The sequence below is a fragment of the Manis javanica genome, chromosome 16 (genome assembly GCF_040802235.1).
Source record: "Manis javanica isolate MJ-LG chromosome 16, MJ_LKY, whole genome shotgun sequence".
NCBI lineage: Eukaryota > Metazoa > Chordata > Mammalia > Pholidota > Manidae > Manis > Manis javanica.
The window spans coordinates 37,627,159-37,654,692 of record NC_133171.1 but is presented as its reverse complement, the minus strand read 5'-3'; the positions used below and the strand labels follow the sequence as shown (position 1 = coordinate 37,654,692).

Below are 27,534 nucleotides of genomic sequence, written 5' to 3'. Positions count from 1 at the left end.
CGCTACGTCGGCGCACGCCTCGGCGGCAGAGGGGCAGCTCCGCAGCGGCGTCCGGGGTCTCCTCCAGGGCCGACGCTCTGGGGCTCGCGCGCTTCTCTGCCTCGCCTGCCGCGGGCGTTCCTCCGCCCCGCGAGTCCCCGGCCGCCGCTCCAGCGCGTCCCGGTCTGGCCTCCTGCCCCGCGAAGATGGCTGCCGTACGCCGGGCCCGCAGTTACTGCCGCTGTCTGGTGCGCTTCTCCGACCGAGAACTCTGCTAAGCCCCGCTGCAGCAGAGCGGCAGGAGTAGACACCGGACACCCCGCACGCCTCGGGGGGTGGTGCAGAGGGGGCGCGAAGAGCCCCGTGACCGCGGCTTGCCGCCCCGCCAGCATGGTAACCTGGGGGGGACTTGGGGGGCCATTGAGAGCCGGGGATGTGATGTGCAGGAGGGGTCAGGCCTGGGATGAGCCCCGAAAGAGCGGAAAGTGTAGCGTTGGAGGAGTGGGAGCCGCTGGGCCTCCAGCTATTATGGGGCCCCTGGCCTGAGTGGGAGTGGAGGGGGTGCCAGCCCTGACTGCTCCCTCGGGCTCCTCGTTGCAGACCCCCTAGCCGAGACTCGATGTGAGGAGAGCTGGTTTGCAGGACAGCGGAGAAAAATGCCTCGCTTTTCTTAGCACTCTTGAGGACTTTAAACCAGTCCCGCCCCTCTCGAGGGAGTTTATCCAAAGCAGTAAGTATAGATTGAGGCGACCGTCGCAGCCCCTGAAACCGGGAAGGAGCCTTGGCGGAGACACCTGTTGATTGCTTCCCGTCTGGGAAGACTTGCCTTCCGAGAGGCTGTTCTGGCCTCTTCAGGAGTCCTGGATTTAGGACGCACCTGCCCCGTGACGCGTCAGTGCCCTGGGTACGTTGGCAGGCAGTTCTGGCGGCCTGGGGTTTAGGGGGATTATGTCTCACGTGACGGCAGCGAGGGCCAGAGCAGCATCAGTGCAGTCCAAATGGAGAGACTGAGCTAAGTGCCAGAAATTGACAACGCAAATTCCAAGGACTATTGCATGCTGGACTATGTAGTCTCTGACCTATGCTGCTTGTCTTTGGCTTTGAATAAATTGTTCATCTAAGAAACTAATGTCTGGCTAGGGTTGAACGAATCAGGTGTGAAATGATACCAAACTGATTAGCTCATAATAGGTACTCAGTTGTTTATTGAATAAATGAATGACTGAATTTATTAAGTTAATCTTAAATTATATATCCACAAGGCATTTTATTTGTTAATTCAATCAATTTCTTCTAGCACCTATTGTCAGCCTGGCATAGTGTTGGACCCCAGTACAGTACCAGATCTTCAAGATAGCCAAAGCTGTAAGGTGATTTATGGTAAACTTAAAGGATGTCACCTGTGAAAATGGACCTCAGAGGCCATCAAATCCAATACCATCTCTTTGCAAAAGAGACAGCTGAGGCCTGAACAGGTCTTTACTGTGAATCAAGCAGTGTGTTTGGCCCTCTAAGATTACAAAGGTGACTGAGATGGGACCCTTGTGCCCATTGTACTAACTCTAACGAAGGGACAAAAATAATCTCAATACAAGTTGTAAGTGCTGTGATATAAGCACAGGTGTTATAGGAAAACAAAAGAGGCAATTAAAAAGGCCAGAAAATGCTTCCTGCTGGGATGACCTCTGAGCTGAATTTTGAAGGAAGAGTTGAAATAACCAAATAAGAAAAAAGTCATTCTAGTTGGAGAGAGCCCACAGCACATATGCAAGAGCACCATACTGCAGAGGACAGGGACAGCTCTTGATCAGTTTAGTATGATTGGTAGGCAAGAGTTAGAAGGCTAAGTTACTAAGATATCCTAGGTATTTCATTTCCCTCCCATTAGTTGTACTTAGAGTTTACAGTAATAAAGCAGACTCTTAGAAATATACTTCTCAGTGGGATCTATACATTTAAGTCCTTCATTTTGTATTTTTCTGTTAGGGATGTTCTTGGTAGGAAAAGCTCTTGGCTTAAAGAAACTAAAAAAAATATTTGACAGTACATTAATGTTTAAACTTTCCAGTTTTCTGGAAATTCACATAGAATCTTGGCCTCCCTCATTTATTTCTTTACTGATGTATCTTTTACTGCACACCAAGCACTGTACCACATACTAGCTAGGTCAAGGCATAAAGGCACCTCTGCTTTAAGCCTGGTTGCCAGAGATAAGATAGGAAGTAGGCTTATTTATGTTGTGCTGTAAAGTAATGCAAATGTACCTAGTTGCCGCATTCAAAAATTCGTGTTAGTACAAACATTCTTGTCCTGGAGACAAATCACAACTAAAACGTATAGTTGTGAAACTTATCGTCTTTGGCACAAATAAAATGAAATAGGTTTTATAATTTTTATTTCTAACCTTCAAGGTTGTTTCCCTGATTGCCACATCTCTTCATAGGGCTGAATGCATTAAGTGCTGAGCAAGTCCTATTTGCTAATAAGTCTATGAGCTAACAGACCAAACTGATGCAACATTTCCTTTTCACTAGAACATAGGATTCAGTTTAATTTAACAAACATTTATTGAAAATGAAAGGATAAAATGGAAGGAAACTGACCTCTCTAGTAAGCCCCAAGTCATGCACAGTAATTCCAGCATAGCTTTATTCTACTTGTAAGTCAATCCAATATATAAAAATCTGGATTTATAAAACAGATAAAATAGAAGAGGTTCCTTTACAAAAACATTTACTACTACATGTCTTAATGAGCTTTCCTAGTACATTTAAAATGTAAAAGAGACAAAAGTCATACTTGCATATTAATAACATGCTGGTTGTGTAAAAGGAGGGACATGTATGGACTGCATATATTCTTTTAAGTGATGTGTTAAACAAAAGCTATTTGCTGAACCCTATACCACAATTAAATGCTATTTTGTGAAACAAAGTTGTTCTTTTTAACTGCTTGTTAAAGCAGTCTCAACTGGAGCCCAGTGAAGTTGTTTATTTTACAATATTAAAAAGTTAAAGTATCAAGTTTTATCAAATTGGAATCAATAAACTTACTTGTGAGGAATCTATCTAGCAACTATATATTTTATGGGACAAATAGCTCAATAGGAGATGCCGATTACAAAGGGAAACTAATGTTGGCATATTCCCAATCACTATTTTGTTTTTGTTTTTTTTCCCCCTCAGGCAGAAGCTGAGGAGGATTGTCATTCTGATACTGTCAGAGCAGGAGATGATGATGAAAATGAAACCTCTGCGGAAAAAGATCTGCAGGCATGTTTCTTCAGTTGTATATTTAATGCTTATTCCATTGCTTTCCATACATAAACAGAAATAGATCATATTTATGAAGATTTATCGGTTCTTATTTCGCATTGAATTTAACTGTATTTTCATACCAGTTTATGGACTATTTAAATTATAACATAACTATTACAGATTCCTTTTTCTGTAGAAAGAAATAACAATAATTGCTGTTATCAAGTTTAATACACAGATTTTAAATTGTCAAACCAAAGCTTATGCGTGACTCAAAACCCATCACCTCCAAGAAAAAGGCGGACAGATTTGACCACCTCAGAGTGTAAAATCAGTGTATAGCAAAAAACATCATAAATCAAGAGAAATCATCAGCTGGAAAAATTATTTGCCATATATGAGCAGAAGATTGATATCCTCAGTATGTAAAACATCCTTATAAATTAGTAAGAGGAACATAAGATAGAAAGATATGAATGCACAACTAATGGGAAAAATATTAATGGCTATTGAACACTTGAAGAGATAGTCTCATAAATGATTTAAAAAATAACTGCACCTACCTTGAGTTTTTTTTAAACAATCAGGTTTGTGAATAATGCCCATTGTTTTTCAAGCTTTGAGAATACTCATGCAGTGTACCTGAAAATGTAAATTGCTACTTTTTTTGTATCTAGCAATATAGATCAAAATGAAAAACACACATTCCCTTTGATTCAGTAATTCTACTTCCAGAAAATCGTAAGGAAATATTGGGGAAAGTCCATAAACATACATGTACAAAAGTGTTTATTATGGCATGTTGATATGAAAAAATGGAATACAGCCTGTTTATCCATTACTTGTATATCTATCCGTCACTTGATATTTTTTGAAATGAGATCCATCATTAAGTAATGATGCATCCTTACACTGAAATACGTTGCAGCCATTTAAAAGGATGGGGTAGATCTTTGGGTGTTGAAATAGAAAATTATTCCTTGTAACTTGCTGAATATTATAAGTTTTATAATACTTGTTTATGTGTGATGCATCACCTTGTAATGCTGCTAAAGATTCTATAGGTCAGAGGTATATGTGTTTGGTGTTAGAAGTGGGAGGGTAGGAACCAAAGCAGTGTACAGAACGTAGAGAAAAATTATTATTATTTTTTTTCTTCTCTTCTGCTGGCTCTTGAGAAAAATTATTTTTAAAACTGACATTTTATATAGACCTTTTCAAAAAAAGCCAGGAGTAATATTCACAGTCCTGTTGACAATAGCCTTCTTTGGAATGAGGGTATCCTAGGCTGGCTTCCTGGAAAGCAGGCTCCGAGGTGGAGGTGTGCTGGGGAGTGCTTTTGGCATCAGCATTTGTGGAGGAAGGGAGGGAGGGAAGTCAGAGTTGGCAGAGGGAGAAGTTGAGCTCTTGTGAAGTTTTCTTATTTTTTTTTTTGCCTTCATTAAATTTTTATTCTGGTAAAATATACATAACATAAAATGATTTTGACTATTTCTGAAGTGTACAGTTAGTGGCATTACGTACATTCACATCACCACCACCCGTCTCCAGAACATTTTCAGCGTCCCAAACTGAAACTCTGCTTATTTAGCAGTAACTTTCCATGCCACATTTCCCTCAGCCCTTGGTAACAACTATTCTTTTTGTCTTTATGAATTTAACTGTTCTAGGTACTTGGAGTCATATAATATTTGTCCTTCTCTGTTTGGCTTATTGCACTTGGCTTAATATTTTCAAGTTCATCCAAGTTGTATCATGTATCAGAACTTTTAAAAAAATTTTATTCATTTTTATTAAAGTATCATTGATATACAGTCTTATGTTGGTTTTGAATATACAGTGATTCAACATTTACCTATATCATGAAGTCCTCACCCCCTCTGGTGCGGTCACTGTCCATCAATGTATTAAGATGTTATAGAGTCATAAACTGTATTCTCCATGCTGTACTACCGTCTCCGTGACCAACCTATATTGTTATTGTGAATTCTTGTGCCCTTTAATACCCTGTGCCCTCCCTCCCACCCTCCCCAACACCTCCCCTTTGGTAACCACTAGTCCCTTCTCAGTGTCTGAGTCTACTGCTATTTTGGTCCTTCTGTTTGGCTTTGTTTTTATACTCCTGTGCAGTCTTATAGACCACCTTAGCCAGCCCAGTGGGAGTTCTGTGTATGGAATAACTTTCAGAGCCTCTCAGTCATTGATCAGTTCCACTGATCTGTCTCTGGGTAGGGATTGCCCAGGAAGGGGGTGTGATCTTGCTGGGCCAATACCCAAAAGGGCTGACATCTGAGGGCTGTTTTCCCAGTAGAAGTCCCAGCAATTGGGGTAATCAGCGCTTTATTCCTGAAGGGGGATCTGGGCAGCAGAGCAGAGTCACCACACAGGGGGACTTCACTTTTTCTATATTTAAAAAATTTTTTAATGATACATATTAGAAAAAAAATTTCCTTTTTAAGAAAGAGAATGATTATTAAAATAAAGACTTCGGGTTCACCTAAAGAATTTTTAGCAGGACTCAACATCTACCAGATGATGTATTCCAAATGGACAAATGATTGAAAGCTTCTAAGTTCAGTCCCCAAGTGGTGGCTTCAGTTGTAATGGCTTTCCAATACCATTAGATTTTTCCTGCATAGCCAAACTTAATTTAGGCAGATTTTCACGATTTCTTTAAATTATTAAGCAGAGCATTATTTTAGAAGATAATAGGTGTTTAGTGGATTTAGTAGTTTAGTAATACATTTAATAATTTAAAAGACAGTGTTTACCGGTCTTAAATATATATTTGTATGGAAATTGATGTCGGACCATAGTTTTGGAGTTGAGCCATTCTTCCTTGATGAGCCCTGTAATACTTTTCCCTCCCCAGGCACAACTCCAGATGTTCCGAGCTCAGTGGATGTTTGAACTTGCCCCGGGTGTGGGCTCTAGCAATTTAGAAACTCAACCTTGCAGAGCAGCAAGAGGCTCTTCAGTGAAAGCAGCAGACACCAAAGGAAAGCAAGAACTGGCAAAGGAAGAAAAGTTAAGTACTATGGATAGTGCAACAAATTAACTTTCTTTTTTTTTTTTTGCACATAAAGAATTTTCACTGACGAAAGAAGGGACTCATTGTCATTGTATTCTAGTGACATCAGCATGTAACTTACTAAATAGCTTTTTCCTCGTGGGACATTTTGCCAGGGACAAAATGTTCGCCCATCCCTGGCTGCTTCTAGGTACTCCACCGCTGCTCAGGGGCTACTTTCCTACTGTCTTCACGAAACTGTGTTTGGTAATTTGTAGACCCCTGAGATTTGCTTGGTCTCTTAAAAGACCGATGTCTTAAGGTATTAACAGAAGCCCAAAGGGGGAAAACACTTGTTGAAATACTAACACCTTTCCAAAGGTTAATCTTAATGCTAACACCTTTAATGCAGTATTATATTATATTTTGATTTGAACAAATTTATAATGATGCATTAAACATTTCCTTATTCTGGAAAATTTTGAGAGTGCTCACACTGAAAAAGTTTTGAATGATGTGTGGTGGTTCCCCTCTTTCCTGGTACTTCTTCATACCAGGAAGTGGGCATAGCACAGTCATTCCCCTTCTCATTTCGCCTGTTCCTTAAGGGCTGTCATCTTTACACGGTCAAATCCAATCTTTTATTTACAATTTGCTATTAAATAATTGACGTCACTGTGATAGCTAAAAACTTCCATACTTGCTTAATTTTAATTTTAATTTTAAAGCAATCAGAGACACACAGGTACAGAGAAGTCCCACGTACCCTTCACTCATCCTCCCTTGATGGTGACACATAACACAGCTACAGTACAATATCAGAGGCTAGGAAAGAGACACTGGAACAACACATGGAGTTTACTCATAGCTCTCAGATTTATAAGCACTTTTTTGTGTGTATGTATATAAATTATTCTATGCAATTTTATTAGTTGTGTGGTTTCATGTAACCACCACCATAGTCACGATACAGAACTTTTACACCGCAAGACTGCCTCTGGCAACACCTTTGTAGTGGTACTCCCCCACCCCCACCTCATCCCCAGCCCTCCCTAACCACGGGCAACCACTGACCTGTTCTCCATTTCTATACTTTTAATATTCAAAAATGTTGTATAAGTGGATGCTGTAACTTTTTTTTTTTGGTATCATTAATCTACAATTACATGAAGAACATTATGTTTACTAGGCTCCCCCCCTCACCAAGGCCCCCACACATACCCCATTACAATCACTGTCCATCAGCATAGTAAGATGCTGTAGAATCACTACTTGTCTTCTCTGTGTTGCACAGCCCTCCCCGTGCCCACCCCCCACATTATGCATGCTAATCATAATACCTCTTTTTTTTTCTCCGCCCTTCTCCCTCTCTTCCCACCCGTCCTCCCCAGTCCCTTTCCCTTTGGTAACTGTTAGTCCATTCTTGGGTTCTGTGATTCTGCTGCTGTTCTGTTCCTTCAGTTTTTCTTTGTTCTTATACTCCACATATGAGTGAAATCATTTGGTACTTGTCTCTCTCTGCCTGGCTTATTTCACTGAGCATAATACCCTCTAGCTCCATCCATGTTGTTGCAAATGGTAGGATTTGTTTTCTTCTTATGGCTGAGTAATATTCCATTGTGTATATGTACCACATCTTCTTTATCCATTCATCTACTGATGGACATTTAGGTTGCTTCCATTTCTTGGCTATTGTAAATAGTGCTGCGATAAACATAGGGGTGCATCTGTCTTTTTCAAACTGGGCTGCTGCATTCTTAGGGTAAATTCCTAGAAGTGGAATTCCTGGGTCAAATTGTATTTCTATTTTGAGCATTTTGAGGAACCTCCATACTGCTTTCCACAATGGTTGAACTAATTTACATTCCCGCCAGCAGTGTAGGATGGTTCCCTTTTCTCCACATCCTCGCCAACATTTGTTGTTGTTTGTGTTTTGGATGGTAGCCATCCTAACTGGTGTGAGGTGGTATCTCATTGTGGTTTTAATTTGCATTTCTCTGATGATTAGCGATGTGGAGCATCTTTTCATGTGTCTGTTGGCCATCTGAATTTCTTCTTTAGAAAACTGTCTATTCGGCTCCTCTGCCCATTTTTTAATTGGATTGTTTGCTTTTTGTTTGTTGAAGTGCATGAGCTCTTTATGTATTTTGGATGTCAAGCCTTTATCAGATCTGTCATTTATGAATATATTCTCCCATACTGTAAGGTACCTTTTTGTTCTATTGATGGTGTCCTTTGCTGTACAGAAGCTTTTCAGCTTGATATAGTCCCATTTTTTCATTTTTGCTTTTGTTTTCCTTGCCTGGGGAGATATGTTCATGAAGAAGTCACTCATGTTTATGTGTAAGAGATTTTTGCCTATGTTTTTTTCTAAGAGTTTTATGGTTTCATGACTTACATTCAGGTCTTTGATCCATTTTGAATTTACTTTTGTGTATGGGGTTAGACAGTGATCCAGTTTCATTCTCTTACATGTAGCTGTCCAGTTTTGCCAGCACCATCTGTTGAAGAGACTGTCATTTCCCCATCATATGTCCATGGCTCCTTTATCGAATATTAATTGACCATATATGTTTGGGTTAATGTTTGGAGTCTCTGTTCTGTTCCACTGGTCTGTGGCTCTGTTCTTGTGCCAGTTCCAAATTATCTTGATTACTGTGGCTTTGTAGTAGAGCTTGAAGTTGGGGAGTGAGATCCCTCCCACTTTATTCTTCCTTCTCAGGATTGCTTTGGCTATTTGGGTTCTTTGGCGGTTCCATATGAATTTTAGAACTATTTGTTCTAGTTCGTTGAATAATGCTGTTGGTAATTTGATAGGGATTGCATTGAATCTGTATTTTGCTTTGGTCAGGATGGCCATTTTGACGATATTAATTCTTCCTAGCCAAGAGCATGGGATGAGTTTCCATTTGTTAGTGTCCTCTTTAATTTCTCTTAAGAGTGTCTTATAGTTTTCAGGGTATAGGTCTTTCACTTCCTTGGTTAGGTTTATTCCTAGGTATTTTATTCTTCTTGATGCTATTGTGAATGAAATTGTTTTCCTGATTTCTCTTTCTATTAGTTCATTGTTAGTGTGTAGGAAAGCCACAGATTTCTGTGTGTTAATTTTGTGTCCTGCAACTTTGCTGTATTCCGATATCAGTTCTAGTAGTTTTGGAGTGGATCTTCAGGGTTTCTTATGTACAATATCATGTCATCTGCAAATAGTGACAGTTTAACTTCTTCTTTACCAATCTGGATTCCTTGTATTTCTTTGTTTTATCTAATTGCCATGGCTAGGACCTCCAGTACTATGTTGAATAACAGTGGGGAGAGTGGGCATCTCTGTCTTGTACCCAATCTCAGAGGAAAAGCTTTCAACTTTTTGCTATTCATATGATGTTGGCTGTGAGCATGTAACCTTTCAAGATGGACTTTTTCCACTCCGCATAACACCATTGAAATCCACCCAAGTTGTATGGGTATCAAGTTTGTTCCATTTTGTTGTCCAGTAGTATTGCATAGTATGAATGTACCCCAATTTGTTTCACCATTCACTGGTTGAAGGACATTTGGGTGGTTTCCAGTTTCGGGCTATTAATAGAGCTGCTATGAATATTCACGTGCAGGTTTCTGCATAAACATAAATTTTCATTTGCCTGGCCTAAGCGTGCAATGGCTGAGCTGAGTGGTAAATGAACGTTTCATTAAAACAAACTGCCAAACTGTTTTCCAGAGTTCTTGCACCATTTTATGTTCCTTCCAGCAACATACAAGTGATGCAGTGTCTCCGCATCTTTGTGAGCCCTTGGTGTTGTCTAACTTCTTAATATTAGCCATTCTAACAGGTCTGTGGTGATGCCTCATTGTGATTTAATTTGTATTTCCCTAATGCCTAATGATTAAATATCTTTTTATGTACCATTTCTTATCTTTATAGCCTCTCTGTGGTATATCTGCTTGTCTTTTCTAGTTGGATTACTTGTGTTTTTACTGTTGAATTTTGAGAGTTCTTTATTCTAAATTCAAGCCCTTTGTTGACTTATGTGGCTTGTAGATTCTTTCCCTCAGTTTGTAGCTTGTCTTTTCATTCTCTTACCAGGGTATTTCACTGAGCAAAAGTTTTTAATTTTGGTGACATCCAATTTATCAACTTTTTACCTTATAGATTGTGCTTTTGGTATCAAGTATAAAAACTCTGCCTAGTCCTAGGTCTCCAAGATTTTTTTTTCCCTAAAAGTTTTGTATTTTACATTTAAGGCCTCGGTCCATTTTCAAGTTAATTTTTATGTAAGATGTGAGGTTCAGGTCAGAGTTCATTATTTGCCTATGGTTGCTCAGTTTTTCTAGTATCATTTATTGAAAAAGCCACCTTACAACAGTCCATATTCATTTTTAGTACAGATTTTCAAAAATTGCTTTTCATTGTTTATTTGTATAGGCTCGAGAACTCTTCCTAAAAGCAGTAGAAGAAGAACAAAATGGAGCTCTCTATGAAGGTAAAAATTCAGGGCCCAAGATTATATTGTGACATTTCTGAATAACAACTCTTTGTTACTGACCTTTTTTTTAAAAACCAGAATATATTTGGCATAGAATATCATTCTCTCTATATTTGAAATGATTTTTAAAAAAGCAAAAGTTGTATAACTGTCTCCAAAAAATATTATTAAGGTCTTAAAACTATTATTCATTTACAGAAGGGTATGCTCCTTTCATAGCTAAAAATTACTTGAGAAGAAGGGAACATGAAGTACAAATTGAGGAATATGTGCATGTTTTCTAAGTTCTACTTTACATATTATGACAAGGAATACCCTTTAGCTTTATTGTATCTTAATAACCCAGTAGAAATGAGTAAGCAAACAAGGGATGGAGCTGTTTACTATAGTAGGTTTGTAGTTAGGTTTTCATTTTGTGATAGTAAAGCTAGTAATTGGGGCATGTGGAAAATGCTTGTGCTTGAATCATTTGAAAATGCCCCAAAAATAACATTTCCAGAATTGCTGCATTTATTTGCATGTTTCTTTCAGTGATATTTTTACTCTGAGATATTAAAAGGGCCCAAATGATGAAATCCCTCCACATGTCTCATTAGCTTTCTGAGGTCCCCATCTCCATTTAGTGTACAGTAATTCACCTAAAGTAATAGGACGTGACAGAATATACTGAATTGAATGGACTTTAGCCAGTGGAAGAAGGAACAGTTGGCTTTTCAGTCCTAAGTTCTATTGCTGTATCTCTGTGGGAGAGATTATTAAATACTAAGGCTCTAAAATACCTGGCCAGGAGATTTATAAGAAAACTTGTTTATTTTGCTAAGTAAGAGGTAGCTAAACTAAAGGAAGTTGGATTTGAAGAATAAATTCCAAAAAACTCTTCACTTTATTCCATTTGTAGAAAGCATTTGATTTTCCTCAGCTCTACCTCCTAGAAAGAAAAGTTTGCTTTAAAGTGTTTTTGTCAGGGCTACAGCATTTGCAGTTTCAAAGCCCAAAGAAAGATAAGCACATAAATCATTTCTGAGAGGACATAAGAGGCTGAGGGAAAAGGCGGGAAGGGCAGAAAGATAAGAGCAAATACAACATCTTTAAGCTCCTATAACATGGTAGCTTTGGAAAAAAGAGATTATTTCAGAGTAGTAAAGTTTGGAAATAAATTTGTTCACTGAACTATGGTTGCATGTAGAAAAAGGGAATTTGGCTGTTTGTAAAGAAAGTTACCAAATTAAACCACAGTTAAGAGTAATCAAAGGAAATGACAAAAAATGTGTGGTCATAGCTAATTTAGCTTTATTTCTTCTTTTAGCCATCAAGTTTTATCGTAGGGCCATGCAACTTGTACCTGATATAGAGTTCAAGATCACTTATACCCGGTCTCCAGATGGCGACGGTGCTGGAAACAGCTAGTGCGTATATGATCTGATAGTGATAATGTAGTTTGTTAAAAGTAAGCGTCTTTGCTCTGTTGGTTCCTTTCGTGATAAGAAGATGATTCTAATTCTGTTATATGGTCTTTAATGTAAAGACTTGTCTATAAAGTTGTAAACATATTTCTAACTAGGGAAATTTTATGATTAAAATATAGAAATGCCTATTTTAAATAGGCAGAAAGATAAGGTATAATGACAAAGAGTTGTTTTTTTTTTACTGAAATCCATGATTATTGGAAGGAGTAAATTAAAGGATACATTTCAACTTTCTGAAACCTGTTTACATTTGAAGCTATTGCAGTGTAATAAGCCCAAAGTTGACAAAATGTTAATAAATTGAAATTGAGTAGTGTTCAGTACCTAGGATTTCATTACACTCGTTTTTCCTCTTTTGTATGTGTTTGGAATTATACTTTAAAAAAACAAAGGCTTTTCATTTTATTAGGAAAATGCCAGATTAGAACAAGACTTTATTCTCTTAAGAGATGAAGATGGAACATTAAGAATGTAACCATTAAACCTGTGTTTAAAAGCACAGGTGTATGCATGGTAGAAGGACTCCTGAAAGAAACCTTGTTTCATTGGATAGATGCCACTTGCATAAAATTCATGAGGTGGCATTGATTGCTTTATATGGACAAAATTCAAAGAACATATTTTTAAGCCAGTACTTTTGAAGCTATTTGGAAGACAATTATAAAATTGTTTAGCTTAATCTATCTCCAAAAGCCCAATTTCCTGATATTAGAAGGGAAGGGAGTCTATACGCATGAGAGAATGTTGTTGAAAATGAGCAATACGTAGAAAAATAGGGTGTTGGTGAAGAAATACTGTATTACTCTTATGATCTCTCTGTCTTGAAATAATGAAGAGGTTACCTTTATCTATAACATAGGTTTATTGCCAGTGTTTTTTAACTGCTTACACTATTAACATTTGAGCTTTAGATACACTGTGTTAAAAACATCCCAATGAAGTCAGTTGGTTTTAATTGCCTGTTTGAACTTTTGGACAAATAGTATTGTTCACTAAATTAGATTAACTCTGTGCAGTAGTTCATATTCAGAAAGAACCGTTTGGGCTTTTTTCTGAATTTGGGTACAGTCATTTAGACCCAGCTCTTAGCTAGTTTTATAATTAGATGCCAGATGCTAAGAAAGGTTGTACTGAATATTAAAGAAGCTTTTTTTTTTTAACTCTCCCGCCCCTTTGTACAAACCCAGATGCCATGGAAGTTGTTTAAGGACACAGCTGTTTTTCTCTCACCACATCTGATAAGCCCTGAGAGTCTCTTTGCTGCCTTTTGCCTTCAGTAAAGTGTTGGTAGAGCAGCCTTAGAGTCTATCTAGCCCCAGTCACACTTGTATTGGTTGTATTACAAGCCCTTTCTGGTTTTCTACTTCATCTTCATCTAAGCCTGTTTGTAAGTCTGATCATTTTTAAGGTTAATTTCAGCAAAAATGGAAAGTTAGATATTTTTCTTGAATTCTAACTATACATTTGTTTGTATTGGTAGATGATTTTTTTGGGTGCACCCTGCAGGATTTTAAAAATTATGTGTTTTCCTCTCTTAAGATAGGGCGATAAGGCACATCTGTTAAAAAAAAAAACCTTGGTAAGTAAGTACCTCAGATGACATCTGTATAGTGTATTTTTATCCAATTAGAGTGGCTTATGGTCACTTAAAAAGAATATATTTACATAAGATTTTTTTAATCATTTGAAGTTAATCCTTTTCACTAACTTATGAAATCGCTGCAGTACAACAAATTAAATCTCAACACGTGTATTCAAAAATTCTGATTCTTTCTGGGTAGGAATTAAAATTGCTGAAGCTTTTGTCTTCAAAAGATTTGGTCTGGTGCTCCTTTACAAGGCAAGGTAAACTTATCAAGTCAAAATAAAAATAGAAAGTTTCCTTTTAGGTCACCTTTTCTAAAGCACATTTGAAAGTACTATGAAAAGCATTTTTTTTTCTCTGTTGTGTGTTTGTAGACAGGCAGTTAATGCACTCCCTTCCCTTCTTTTTTCAGCATTGAAGATAATGATGATAGCAAGGTGGCAGATCTCTTGTCCTACTTCCAGCAGCAGCTCACATTTCAGGAGTCTGTGCTCAAACTGTGTCAGCCTGAACTTGAGAGCAGTCAGACTCACATATCAGGTGTGAATTCATGTGTGTTGTAATTGGTTGAGAAATACTTGAACCTTAGTTTTAAGTTTTCCAAATTTAACAAGTTTCAGGTATTGTGCCAGATAATTGCTCAAGTTTGAAATACAGTGGAAGATCTCCTTATAATTACTGTTTTTACATACTGACAGCTTTTCAAAATCTGAAGTAGGGTTTGTAGTGCAGTTGTTCAAGGATGCCACAGTTTTTCAGGGATGATCTAAGAGGGTGAGTGTCTGAGCTGTTAAGGTAGCCCTAAGAAAATTGGAGGAATACTGGTATCAGGAATTTCAGCTTGAGATAGGCTAAATGTTTAAAAATCAATTTTTTCTTCACTTTTAATATGTTAAATGTTTAATTAGGAGATTTTTTCCAGAGGAGGACAATTGAAAATTCTCAAGGAGATGAAAATAACTTTTGGTGTTAACAAATGCAGTATGGATCTCACACACACACACACACACACACACACACAGTAGACTATTTTTCTAACATTTAATATATCTTGGTAATAAAAGGTGCTTTATAAAAGTAGTTTTAGATCTACTTGTTCGTTATGCTTCAGAAGATTGGAGACTGTTGAGAATTAGTCTTGGGGTTGATTAATGATTGTGCATTGAGTCCCCTATACAGAATTTTATTGTTGTTAACAACGATATGATCAATAAATATGAGATGCCCTCTCAAAAAAAAAAAAAGTGGTTTTAGATCTGTTCTATACTGAAGAAACAAAGATGATTGTGTCCTGATATTAGGAATCATTACTTTCAGGTAGTTAAGTACATTCATGCATGGCTCTGAACAATGAGGATGTGAATTGTAAATTTCTGCGATACGTAAAGATATCTCCACTGAGAACAAGACAATAGAATAACAGAAGAGTTGCTGAAAGGATGAATTTCATTATTTTTTATTGAAGTATAGTTGATGAATATTATTACTGGTTTTGAGTATACAACACGACAATTATATACATTACTAAATGCTCACCATCATAATTGTAGTTACCATCTATCATCATACAGAGATATTAAATTATTGACTGTATTCCCTATGGAGTATTTTTCTTCCCTGTAACTTATTTATTTTATAAGTTTCTATCTCTTTGTCCCCTTCACTCACTCCCCAATCCTCCTCCTCCATGGTAACTACTAGTCTCCTCTCTGTGTTCATGAGACTGTTTCTGTTTTGTTCATTTGTTTTGTTTCTTAGATCCCACATATAAATGAAATGATACAGTATTTGTCTTTCTCCACCTGGCTTATTTCATTGAGCACTGTCCCCTCTAGGTCCATCTGTGTGGTCGCAAATGGGGATGATTTTCTTTTGCAGTGCTGCCCATGGAGGTCCTGATGTACGTCTTCCGATGGGTGGTGTCTAGTGACTTGGACCTCAGATCATTAGAGCAGTTGTCCCAGGTGTGCAGGGGATTCTATATCTGCGCCAGGTACTTAACTTCTTTTAATACAACTCAGTGTGAAAAAGGAATTATGGTCTTGTGCCAATTTTGACAAAAACTTGATTGATGTTCTGGGTAAAAGCTTAGAATGAACAGTTTTTCTGAAGTTGTACCTCTGTGATTGTCTCAAACGATTTAGCACTTACAGGCTAGAGTGCATGAAGTTTCCAGGGTGTAGAATAATATGTAGCATAGCTGCAGTCACACATATTATTTCCATAGGTTAGTTTGCATGCTAGCTTAGCTGATATGGAAAAAGAATTATGCTAGAAAATATACTCTTGTGCTAATGACACTAGAATTTTCTTTTTGGCCCTTTAAAAGTCATCCTGTACCTTAGAATCTTGCTATGTGAAGAAAAATTAGTTTCTTATCAAATCATTTGAAACTGGTAATCTTTCATGGCTATCTTATATAAAATGCATACTTTGTCCTTAGCATCTAGAATTATTTTATAACTTTAGTTGTTAAAATTCAGCTGCATTATTTTTAAATAACCTGACTTCATTTGGAGTCTTATGTTTTGGATAAAATATTTAAATTGCTTGAAACCTTTGTTTTTTGGTTATTCTGTGTGCTATTCTACTTAACAGACAGCTGTTAAGCCCTGAGTGGGTTTCAGTTTTGAAATTGGGGTATCTAGAACTCTTAGTCCATTAGCTTGTCTCTGAGATATACATGAGAAAACATTATAAAGAGGAAATTTTTTAGGAAAGCAAATTTTCATGGATAAGCTTCATGGGCCATCATAAATTTGGGGATGGGGGGTTATTTTATTTTTGTTGCAGCTTAGCCCAGGTGTCAGTAGTTTTAAGGTATTTAATACTGAATATTTCAATTACAGATGGAGTTAAAAATATTTTGAGCTATATCAGAACTGTGTCAATATTTAATACATCTTTTTCTTAGCCTTTGACATTAATCCCATAACAAAGTCTTGTTCGCATTATTTTAAAAATAAATCTCCAGTCTGACCATTTCACCGCTTCTCCAAGTAGCATTATGGTCCATCTACCCATATATGCCTGGTCAGCAGCAGTGCATCCTATGTGGTCTCCCTGCTTCCATTCTCACACCTCTAGACCATATTCCCCATAATCCACCAGGTGATTCTTTAAGAGCGTAAGCCATGCTCAGAACCCTTCCACAGCATCCATCTAGCCTAAGTAGCCTGCACGCCGCTGCTCCCCTGCCCCTGACTATCTCTCAGATCACATAGTCTGCACTTGACCTTGCTCAGGTTTCTGCAGCCACGTGATCCTTGTCAAGCACACCGGTCACAGTCCCACCTGCGGGCCTCGCACTTGCTGGGGCTTCCGCCCAGGTGCTCTTGCTCATCACCGCTGGCTCCTGCCCAGACAGGCCTTCCTGCCGCCGTATCCGAAGTAGTCTGTGTTTCCCTACCACACTTGTCCTTGCCTGCTTACCCTGCTCTTGGCTTGTTTGTTTTTACACCGAATACTACCTGAAACTTCTCTGTTTTCTTTCTGTTGCTTCCCCACCAGCAGGGCCTTTGCCTTGGCATTCAGCCTGTCCCAGGGTGCAGGACAGAGCCTTGCAGGTGCTGAGCAAGTACTTGCTGGATAGAAGGCGGCTGGTAGCAGAAGTATTTCTTATGTCTGGATATGGGGACTTAGCCTTTTATACCTATTGATGTTATGCTTTTATACCTAGAGACCCTGAAATATGGCGTTTGGCTTGCTTAAAAGTTTGGGGCAGGAGCTGTATTAAACTCATTCCATACACGTCCTGGAGAGAGATGTTTTTAGAAAGGCCCCGTGTTCGGTTTGATGGTAAGTTCAACTCTAGAACTCAGGAGAAATAGTGATCTATTATGCTGATTTTTATAAATATACAATATTAATTTTATGTAACAGACCTAAGTACTATGAGAATATTTCAAAAAAAAACCACAATAAAAATAAAGCTGGAACCACATTATATAGTTGTAACTGTTAAAAGTTTTTATTTATCATGTTCCTACTCTAAAAGAGTCTGTTTCTTTTTTACAGGAGTGTATATCAGTAAAACCACATATATTCGTCAAGGGGAACAGTCTCTTGATGGTTTCTATAGAGCCTGGCACCAAGTGGAATATTACAGGTACACCTGTAGTACACTGAGTGAGTGAACAGTTCTCTCAAGTATTGGTTCACTAGTTACTGGGTAACTGTTGCTTGTGGCTTTGCATTTATCCACAAAGTGGCCTTCTGTATTTTTATCCCGTTTTATTATGGGAACTGCACTCAAGAACCAATATTTAATTCCCTCCAGAGTTTAAACCTAAAAGTTTATATTGTAGAGCTCTTCTTGGGTGTTTGCCCCTGTGTACTCTTTTGCCCTTTCAGATAGTGCGTGCTGTTATTCAGCCTGTTGTTCAGCAGCAGCAACTATCATTGAGAAGTAAGCACATGTGGTAACTGCTGTGTATTACCATTGGAGCTCACTTTTGTTTGACATTAATTAGTGCTTTAGGAAAGAGCACACGGAACTTTAGCAGAGTAATATTTAATCTATTGTTATTCAGTGAGTGAAACTAAAAGTTCAATTCCCTCTAAGAAAATAATAAAATGCCTTTGGTTCTCTTTTGCTAGCCTCACAGGTTGTCAGTCATTTTTTAAAAATGTTTTGCTAGTTCTTTGGCCCAGCTGTATTTCCATTTTGGTTTTACAGCAATGAATAGATTTAAGTACAAGTACATAAGGACATGTTTCATACTGTGTGTGTGTGTGTGTGTGTGTGTGTGTGTGTGTGTGTGTGTGGTGTGTGGTGTGTGGTGTGTGTGGTGTTTTTGGTGTTCTTTTTCTTTTCACACAGGTACATAAGGTTCTTCCCTGATGGCCACGTGATGATGCTGACAACCCCAGAAGAGCCTCAGGCTATCGTTCCTCGGTTAAGAACTAGGAATACCAGGTAGTGTTTTTCTATAGCTTTCTATCCAGTGCGCACTTTATATGCTTACTTGCAGGTTAATGTAATCCAGAGCTTCCTTAACTTAATACAGGATGATGAAAAAAAGCAATCATCAGGGGCCCTGTGAAGAATACTGATTCCTGCTTCTCTCTAGAGAGTGTACTTCAGGGGGTCTCTGGGGCCTTGGAAACTAGGTTTACTCACATCCTAGCTGATTCTTCTCTGGAAAGTTGGGTAAACAGTATTATAACCCATTACTTCCTAGATTACTTACATGCATACAGTAACTAATAGACTTAGATTTAAAGTGTATTTTTTAATTTTTAGAACGGATGCAATTCTGCTGGGTCATTACCGCTTGTCACAAGATACAGACAATCAGACCAAAGTATTTGCTGTGATAACTAAGAAAAAAGAAGAAGTGAGTATGCAAGGTGGATTCAGCAGTTTTCTATTTATTTCAGTCCCTACTCATTCACAGTCTTGATTAGAAAGGACAAAAAAAATACCATTCATAACTTACAGTATCATGCAAAATACATGTGTACTTGTAGCATATCTCTGAAGAGAGCTGAAAATACATGTGGTTATTTTTTATTAGATCAACTTGTTTTTCTCCAAATAGTTTCCTTTTCTGGTCCAGGTTTTTTACATGTGAAAACATAAAGCCAAATTGTCCTACAAAATAACAAGTAAAATTATACCTGAATATGTTTCTGACTCTTTTCATTTTGAATCATAAGGGACTCAAATTCTTCCTAAATTAGCTCATATAGATAATTCTCTTACAAGGATATTCTTACAGAGAATCTCAGTTTCTACTGGAAGTAACCTCAAATAATTTTCTCTTTTCTTGCAAGGAAAAACATGCCAAGAAAATATGATTGCTGAGTTATTACATTGCAGAGTACTTTATGCTCTCTTAACAGATTGAGGGCCCAGTTTTTTTCAGTCTTTCTCCATGTGCATTTTTCAAGCCTGGTTAAAATCTATAATGTCTATCCAAAAAATCAGTTGTGAGGTAGTTGGAATAAATATTTGTCTGTTGCTTTTATAATACAGGTTTTGAAAGAAGTTTCCCATGTAGTAAATCCTCCTCTCTTCCCGAGCATCATGTGTTGAGGTGGTCAGGGCAGGGCTTCCTCTGTGAGTCTTATCACCTGTGGCCATCTGTCACCGGCTTCTCTGCCTGCCCCTGGCAGCCTCTTGGCATCTGGAGCAGCAGTATGAAGAGGAGAGATAGTTGCTATGACTGTGACCTTGGGCGTAGTTTCCTGAGGTCAGAACTGAAGGACTGTTTAGGTTTCATCAAATTAAAGAGCTGAGGAACTCCCATGTGAAACACCCATTTTCTCTTTGGAGTATGGTGCGGTGAGACCGTGCCTAGTGCTGACATCCTTGTGTTTTTAGCAGCAGTCTTTGCAGAAGTGATTCTAATGAACCATGTCACATCCATTTCTCCATTGACTGTTTTATTAATTGCTAAAGAGAAATTATACTCTGCTTTTTCTGCAGTATTCACCAGTTTAATCACCTGCCCTCTTTAAAAATTTACAACTGTTTTTATGTAGAAGGGAGTCCTAGGCTTAGAGACAGGAGGCATAGCTTTAATCCCATCATTTAAAGTGCCTTTGTAACTTTGGTTAACCTGTTTGACCTCCCTAGGTCTTCATTCCTTTGGCTGTTAAATAACAATATACAATAATATTTAACACATGGGGTTATTGTGATGACTGAGATAATATGGGAGAAAAAAACTTCTATTTTTAGAGTGCTTAGAATTTTTCAAGGCATTCATACACATTCTCATTTGCTACCCAAAACAACTCTTTACCGTGTGTAGACATTACCTTACTCCTAGTGTCACTCTTGCCTAATATATTCCGATAAATATATATAACAGTGAAGTAGTGATGTTTCATTATGGGTCATGCATCTTTTCTTTTACAGAAACCACTTGACTATAAGTACAGATATTTTCGTCGTGTCCCTGTACAAGAAGCAGATCAGAGTTTCCATGTGGGGCTACAGCTGTGTTCCAGTGGCCGCCAGAGGTTCAACAGACTTATCTGGATACATCATTCTTGTCACATTACTTACAAGTAGGTGAATGTAATAATAAATACCAAGGTTACAGAATAAATGCATACTTTGTATTAGACTTACGAAACTCTCAGATAGGATTTGAACTCCTGAGAGTTAATATTACACATTGCAAAGCAAAACCACAATGTAATACTCTGTAGACCCTTCCAAAATTTGCTCCAGTTATTTATTTTTTTAACATATTTTTTATTATAATAAAGTTGATATACAGTATTATGTTGGTTTCAGATATACAACATAGTGACTGGATAATTGTACACACAATAGGTGTAGTTACCCCATTACCATACCAAGATACTACAATACTATTGGTTAAATTGACTATGTTATACTTCAGTTCCTATGTCTAATTTATTTTATAGTTGCAGTTTGTACATCTTTAACCCCTTCATCTGTTTCACCTATCCCCTCATCTCATTCCCTGTGGAAACCAACAGTCTGTTCTCTATATTTGTGGGTCTATTTCTTTTTTGTTTGTTTTTTAGATTCCACATATAAGTGAAATCATATGGTAATTGTCTTTCTCTGTCTGGTTTCACTTTGCATGATACCCTCTAGTTCTATCCATGTTTTCACAGATAGCAAGATTTCATTCTTTTTTATGGCTGAGTAATATCAGTACATTGTGTATATGTACCACATCTTCTTTATCCATTCATCTGTCAGTGGGCATTTGGGTTGCTTCCATATCTTAGCTATTATAAATACTGTACAATGAACATAGTTGTGCATATATCTTTTTGAATTAGTGATTTTTTTTTCTTTGGGAAAATTTCCAGAAGTAGAGTATTTCTGGTACTTCTATTTTTAGTTTTTTGAGGAACCTCCATATTGTTTTCCACAGTGGCTACACCAATTTACATTCCCACCAACAGTGTAGGACAATTCCTGTTTCTCCACATCCTCAGCAACACTTGTTATTTCTTATCTTTTGAATAGTGGCCATTCTGACTGGTGTGAAGTGATACCTCATTGTGGTTTTGATTTGCATTTCCCCAATGATTAGTGATGTTGAGTATCTTTTCATGTGCCTGTTGGCCATCTGTATGTCTTCTTTGTAAAAATGTCTGTTCAGGTCCTCTGCCCATTTTTTAATTGGTTTATTTGGTTTTTTTGGTGTTGTATGAATTCTTTATATATTTTGGATGTTAGCCCCTTGTCAGATATATCATTTGGAAATAGATTCTTTCATACTATAGGTTGTATTTTTGTTTTGTTGAAGATTTCCTTTGCTGTTCAGAAGCTTTTTAGTGTGATGTAGTCCCACTTGCTAATTTTTGCATTTGTTTCCCTTTCCTGGGTAGATGTATCAATATATTTTCTTCTCAGAGTTTTATGGTGTCCTGACTTACATTTAGGTCTTTAATTCATTCCGAGTTTACTTTTGTATATGGTGTAACACAATGATCAAGTTTCATTCTCTTGCGTGTAACTGCCCAGTTTTCCCAACACTGTTTATTGAAGAGACCCTCTTTTCCCCAGTGTATATTCATGGTTCCTTTGTCATATGTTAATTGATCGTATGGGCATGGGTTCATTTCTGGGCTCTCTATTCTATTCCATTGATGTATGAGTCTCTTCTTATGCCAGTACCATAATGTTTTAATCACTGTGGCTTTGTAGTAAGCTCCAGCTATTTAGAGAGGTATCAGCACAGTAGTGATGCCAGGTTCAAGCCTGTCATGTTATCCACTTTTCTGGAAGGGGCTCACAGAAGCCCCTGGCCAATGACAGCCTTTTCTTTCTTCTTTATTGAGGTATGTAATAAAATACACAGGTCTTAATGTACAGCTTGACAAATTTTGACATGTGTATACATTCAGGTAACCATCAAAATAGCAAACATTCTCACTAGTTTTTTCCCCTTCAGCTGTTTCACCCATTTCCCCACACCCCTCCCTTAAAGCAGCCATCATCAGTCTGTTCTGTGTTTGAGTCTATTTCTATTTTATTCATTTGGTTTGTTTTTGGATTCCACATGTAAATGAAATCATATGGTATTTGTCTTTCTCTGACTTATTTCACTGAGAATACCCTCTAGATCAATCAGTGTTGTGAATGGCAAGATTTCATTCATTTTTATGGCTGAGTGGTATTCTTTTGTATATATGTACCACATGTTTATCCATTCAGCTATAAATGAACACTGAGGTTGTTTCCATATCTTGGCTATTGTAAATAATGCTGCTATAAACACAGTCGTGCTTATGTCTTTTCAAATTAGTGATGCTTTCTTTGGGTAAATTTCCAGAAGGGGAACTACTAGGTCATATGGTATTTCTATTTTTAGTTTTTTGAGGACCCTCCTTACTGCTTTCCATAGTGGCTACATCTTTTTACATTCCCAGCAGCAGTGTAGGAGGGCTCCCTTTTCTCCACATCCTTGCCAACACTTGTTATTTCATGTCTTGATACTAGACATTCTGACTAGTTATAAGATACCTCATTGTGGCTTTGCTTTGCATTTTTCTGATGATCACTGATGTTGAGCATCTTTTCATGTGTCTTCTGGCCATCCTGTATATTTTCTTTGGAAAAATGCCTACTCAGATCTTCTGACCATTTTTTAATCAGAAATTTGATTTTTTGGTCATGAATTCCTTATGTCTGGATATTAAAGCCTTGTCAGATATATCATTTGTAAATACATTATCCCATGGAGTATGTTTTCTTCTCATTTTGTTGGTTTCTTTTGCTGTGCAGAATCTGTTTAGTTTGATGGAGTCCCACTTACTTCTGCTTTTATTTCCCTTGCCTGTGGAGGCATATGCAGAAAGAAACTAGTAATGCTTATGTCCAGGAGTTTGCTTTTAGGAGTTTTGTAGTTTCAGGTCCTATATTTAGGTCTTTTATCCATTTCATCTTCAATTTCTTTCATCAGCGCCTTTTAGTTTTCAGAGTACAGGTCTTTTACCTCCCTGGTTGGACTTATTCCCAGGTATCTTACTCTCTCTGGTGCAAATGTAGATGGGATTGTTTTCTGAATGTCCCTTTCTGCTAGCTTGTTATTTATATCCTCTCTTCCCTTGCTCTCTGCCCTTGTGTGTCATGGCTTTCTTTAGCATTATGCTTGGATTCCTTTCCCTTTACATTTTGGGTATCTATTATATGGTTTTGGTTTGTGTTTGCTGTGGGGTTTCATGTACAGCATCCTGTGTATGTGGCAGTCTATGCTGAGTTGTGGTCATTTAAGTTGGAACGCATTCTAACATTTCTCGTCAGGTTGGTTTAGTGCTCGTGAATACCTTTAACTTGTGTTTCTCTAGAAGGGCTTTCTCTCTCCTTCAGTTCTGAGTTGAATTATAACAAGAGCCTTGCTGGGCAGAGTGTTCTTGGTTGTAGGTTTTTTTTTTTTCCCTTTCAGCACTTCAAATGTATCATGCCTTTCCCTTCTGGCCGGTAGAGTTTCTGCTGAAAATCAGTTGATAGCCTTATGGGGTTTCCCTTGCACATAATCAACTGTTTTTCTCAAGGTAAAGTTTCTTTCTTTGCCTTTAATCTTTGACATTCTAATAACCAAGTGTCTCAGTGTGGCCTCCTTGGGTTCATCTTGTTTGGGGCTCTCTGTGCTTCTGGACCTGGAGGTCTGCTTCCTCGTCCAAGTTAGGAAAGTTTTTAGCTATTATTTCTTCAGTTAAGTTTCCCATCCACCCCCTCCTTCTGGGACTCCCACAGTGAGAATGTTAGGACATTTGGTGTTGACCCAAAGGCCGCCTAACCAATCCTCATTTATTTCTGCTCTTTTTCCTTTCTGCTATTCAGCTTGAATGCTTGCCATTACCCCGTCTTCCAGATCGCTGACCTGCTCTTCTGCACCCCCTGCTCTCCTATTGATTCCCCAAAATGTAGTTTTGTTGCAGTTTCTGTATTCTTCACCTCTGGTTGGTTCTTTTTCACACTTTTTACCTCTTTGTTGATGTCTTCTCTGAGCTGAGTTCATCCACTCTTCTTTCGAGTCCAGTGAACATCTTTATAACCATTATTGCTTATCAGGTAGATTGCTTAACTCTGTTTCATTTAGTTCTTTTTGTGAAGCTTTTGTCTTGTTCTTTTGTTTCAAGCATATTCCTCTGTGTCCTCAGTTGGTTTGACTTTCTGAGTTTGTTTCTATGGATTAGGTGAAAGGGGTACCTCTCCTAGTCTTAAAGGCTTGGCCTTGTGTAGGAATGAATGATGGACTTTTCAATAACAAAACCATTCTGTCAGACCCTCCAGAAATAAATAAATAAATAAAACTACTCCAAGCCAAGTAAATGGCCAAAATGAAAAACTGTTACGGGCCAGGAAGTGGAGTATCTGAGACGTTCCCTTGGGCCCACAGGCTTGTGAATGATTCACACCACATTGGACGTGAAAGTGGCATTCTGTGTGGAGAATGGTACTCAGGATACTGCAAACTGTCTTTGCATTATTTATCCAGTGACTCACTCAAAGTTTTAAAACATCAGATCTTTTTTCTTTTCCCTTGCTTCAGTGTCACCATTTTTTACATTAATTCTATTTGGCTTAGCCTCACAGATTATATACTGATTTTAGTAAAATTACAGGTAGAAGAGTAAGTCTTCTAAATGATCTTCTGTATTCCAAAGGCAAATCTATTAGTTGGTTCCTATTGAAAGGTCATCGTTCTATGAATTAGGATTTACCTGTATGAAATAATTAATGAGCCAAAAAGTGTGCGTGAGAAACGAGCCATATAGAGGCAAGTAAAATATCAATTCATATGGATACTGAGGTCCACTGTTAGTATGTTTGAAAGAATACTGATGTCTGCCTGAGGGCTCACCTTCCAGTTGAATCCAAATTTCTGAGACAAGTTTTGAGGTCACCTTCCATTAACCTGCTTCACAGCTTTGACTATATTCATGAAATCTTTCTGGGTCACCTTGCCATCATACAAATAACGTGTCCCCCTGGTATGGAAGGTACTGACAGCTGAGAAATAGCACTTTTCTTTCATCCTTACCTGCCAGTCCTCTTGTTTCCTTTTTGCTTCTCTCAATAATCTGTGCAGTGGAATTTTTTTTCTTTCCAAAGTAAGAAACCAAACCCAGAAGTCAAACCAAACAAATGAAAAGCATGATGTTTTAGGAGGAAAAGAAGACATTACAATAGGCATCATTTGTAACTGCTAATGATCACATTGACTTCCTTATTCATGACACCACTTGAATTTTCTGCTGTTGGTTTTTTTTTTTTAGTTCTTTTTGGGGGGAAAATATAACAGGCTGTAGTAGTATAGCTTGTCTGCTGTTTCCATGCCCTCCCATCTGTAATCATGCTGTTGATCATGCAAATGTTAAATCTATTCTAGGATTATAATTCTTTCTAAATTACATTTTAATAAGATGCTTCCAAATATCTTTAGCCTTTGACTTAGAAACTCCACTCTTAGAAATGTGTTCAAAGGACATAATCAAAATTTTAAATTACTAAACAATGAAAAACGACCTAAATCTCCCAACAAAAAGGGGAATTAAATAAATTGTGGCACAAGCAGACAGTGAAGTGTGCAGCTGCTGAGAATGGCTTCTGAAGAATATTTAATGATTGGAAATGCATATGTCATAATGTTAAACAAAAAGTAGGATTACTAAGAGTATAATCTTAAAATCTTAATAGGAAAGCTTGCTAGAGAGGTTGAGTTACTTAGAGGAAACAGTGGAAGAAAGTATTTCATATCGCTATGTCTGGCCAGTGGAACTATGAGTGATTTTTCTTTGTACTTGTCTAAATTTTTTTAACTTTCTACAATGTGCAAGGATTTTAAGTGAGTTGAAATGTCCTTGTAACTAGTATTTGTGCTTTCTTTCCAGATCAACTGGTGAGACTGCAGTCACTGCTTTCGAGATTGACAAGATGTACACCCCCTTGTTCTTTGCCAGAGTGAGGAGCTACACTTCCTTCTCAGAGAGGCCTCTGTAGAGCTCCGCAGCCCGTCCTCTGTCGCTGTTGCATGAATACGCATACATAGAGCAAAAGAGCTCCTAAGTTATAAATGTACATATATATATAAATATACATATATATATATGTGGAATTGGAACTTATTTTACATTGTGGGAGTTCTTTTAAGAAGAGTAAATTGATTATTTTTTTTATTTAAAGGAATAATTGATTTCTTGGAGTATTTTGCTTTAAAATTAAGAAGTTGAGATTACCAGTTGTTTAAGCACATTTACATTGCAAAAAGTCAATATGAGCTTTAAATCATGTCCTTTTTCAAGAGTATTTCTGTTACGCAAGTCGTCTACTGACCGATGACCCCGTATTTGAGTGTATCAGGCGGGAGCTCCGCTGGATAGGCATCTCTTTTGCGCATGACATAGTGTCCTTTCAGTAAAGGCTCAACTGTGAAAACCTGTTCTGGATTTGTTTGAAACTTTGAACAATAAAGATCATTAATAAATGTTTCTTTCAAAAATATATATTTGGATGGCTTTTTTTAAATGTCAGAATAACAGTAGCCAGCAAAGGCTTGAGAATCAATGCCTCATATCATCATGGGGTCTGTACATGCAGTGTGGACTGTAGATACCTGTATGCTGACCCCATCTAGGCACCTGACAAATGTGTGACATCAGGAGGGAACCCTCAGGACTGCAACTCTTCTGGCAAACTCAACCAGTCAGCTTTCTTCCTAAAGAGCAGAACCCTGTAAACCCAGGCCTACCTCTTTCTCCAGTTAAAGCTGAGAGAGCCAGCCATGAAGTAAACTGGTATTTTATTTCA

General features: G+C 37.8%; 1 protein-coding gene across 2 annotated transcripts; it reads left to right on the top strand.

Moving 5' to 3' along the window:
- The first annotated feature begins 20 nt into the window (after window positions 1-20).
- On the top strand, window positions 21-27,228 carry FBXO9 (F-box protein 9). 2 transcript variants are annotated; one of them, XM_037002858.2, is made up of 13 exons: window positions 21-372; window positions 3,165-3,251; window positions 6,109-6,264; window positions 10,667-10,724; window positions 12,034-12,133; window positions 14,191-14,318; window positions 15,657-15,771; window positions 17,458-17,576; window positions 17,796-17,886; window positions 18,601-18,696; window positions 19,024-19,117; window positions 20,647-20,798; window positions 26,619-27,228. In XM_037002858.2, exons 1-13 carry the CDS (start codon window positions 370-372, stop codon window positions 26,725-26,727), a joined length of 1,308 nt encoding a protein of 435 aa, XP_036858753.1. In that variant the 5' UTR covers window positions 21-369; the 3' UTR covers window positions 26,728-27,228. The 2 variants fall into 2 exon arrangements, with proteins under 2 accessions (XP_036858753.1, XP_036858755.1); XM_037002860.2 differs by lacking the exon at window positions 21-372 and adding an exon at window positions 855-883.
- The last annotated feature ends 306 nt before the right edge of the window (window positions 27,229-27,534 follow it).

What these genes read in the sequence shown, in the direction of transcription:
- FBXO9 (XM_037002858.2), top strand. An exon ending in AAATGGAGCTCTCTATGAAG is followed by an intron (nt 10,725 to 12,033) that starts GTAAAAATTCAG and finishes TTCTTCTTTTAG; the next exon opens with CCATCAAGTTTTATCGTAGG. An exon ending in CAGTCAGACTCACATATCAG is followed by an intron (nt 14,319 to 15,656) that starts GTGTGAATTCAT and finishes TTTCTTTTGCAG; the next exon opens with TGCTGCCCATGGAGGTCCTG.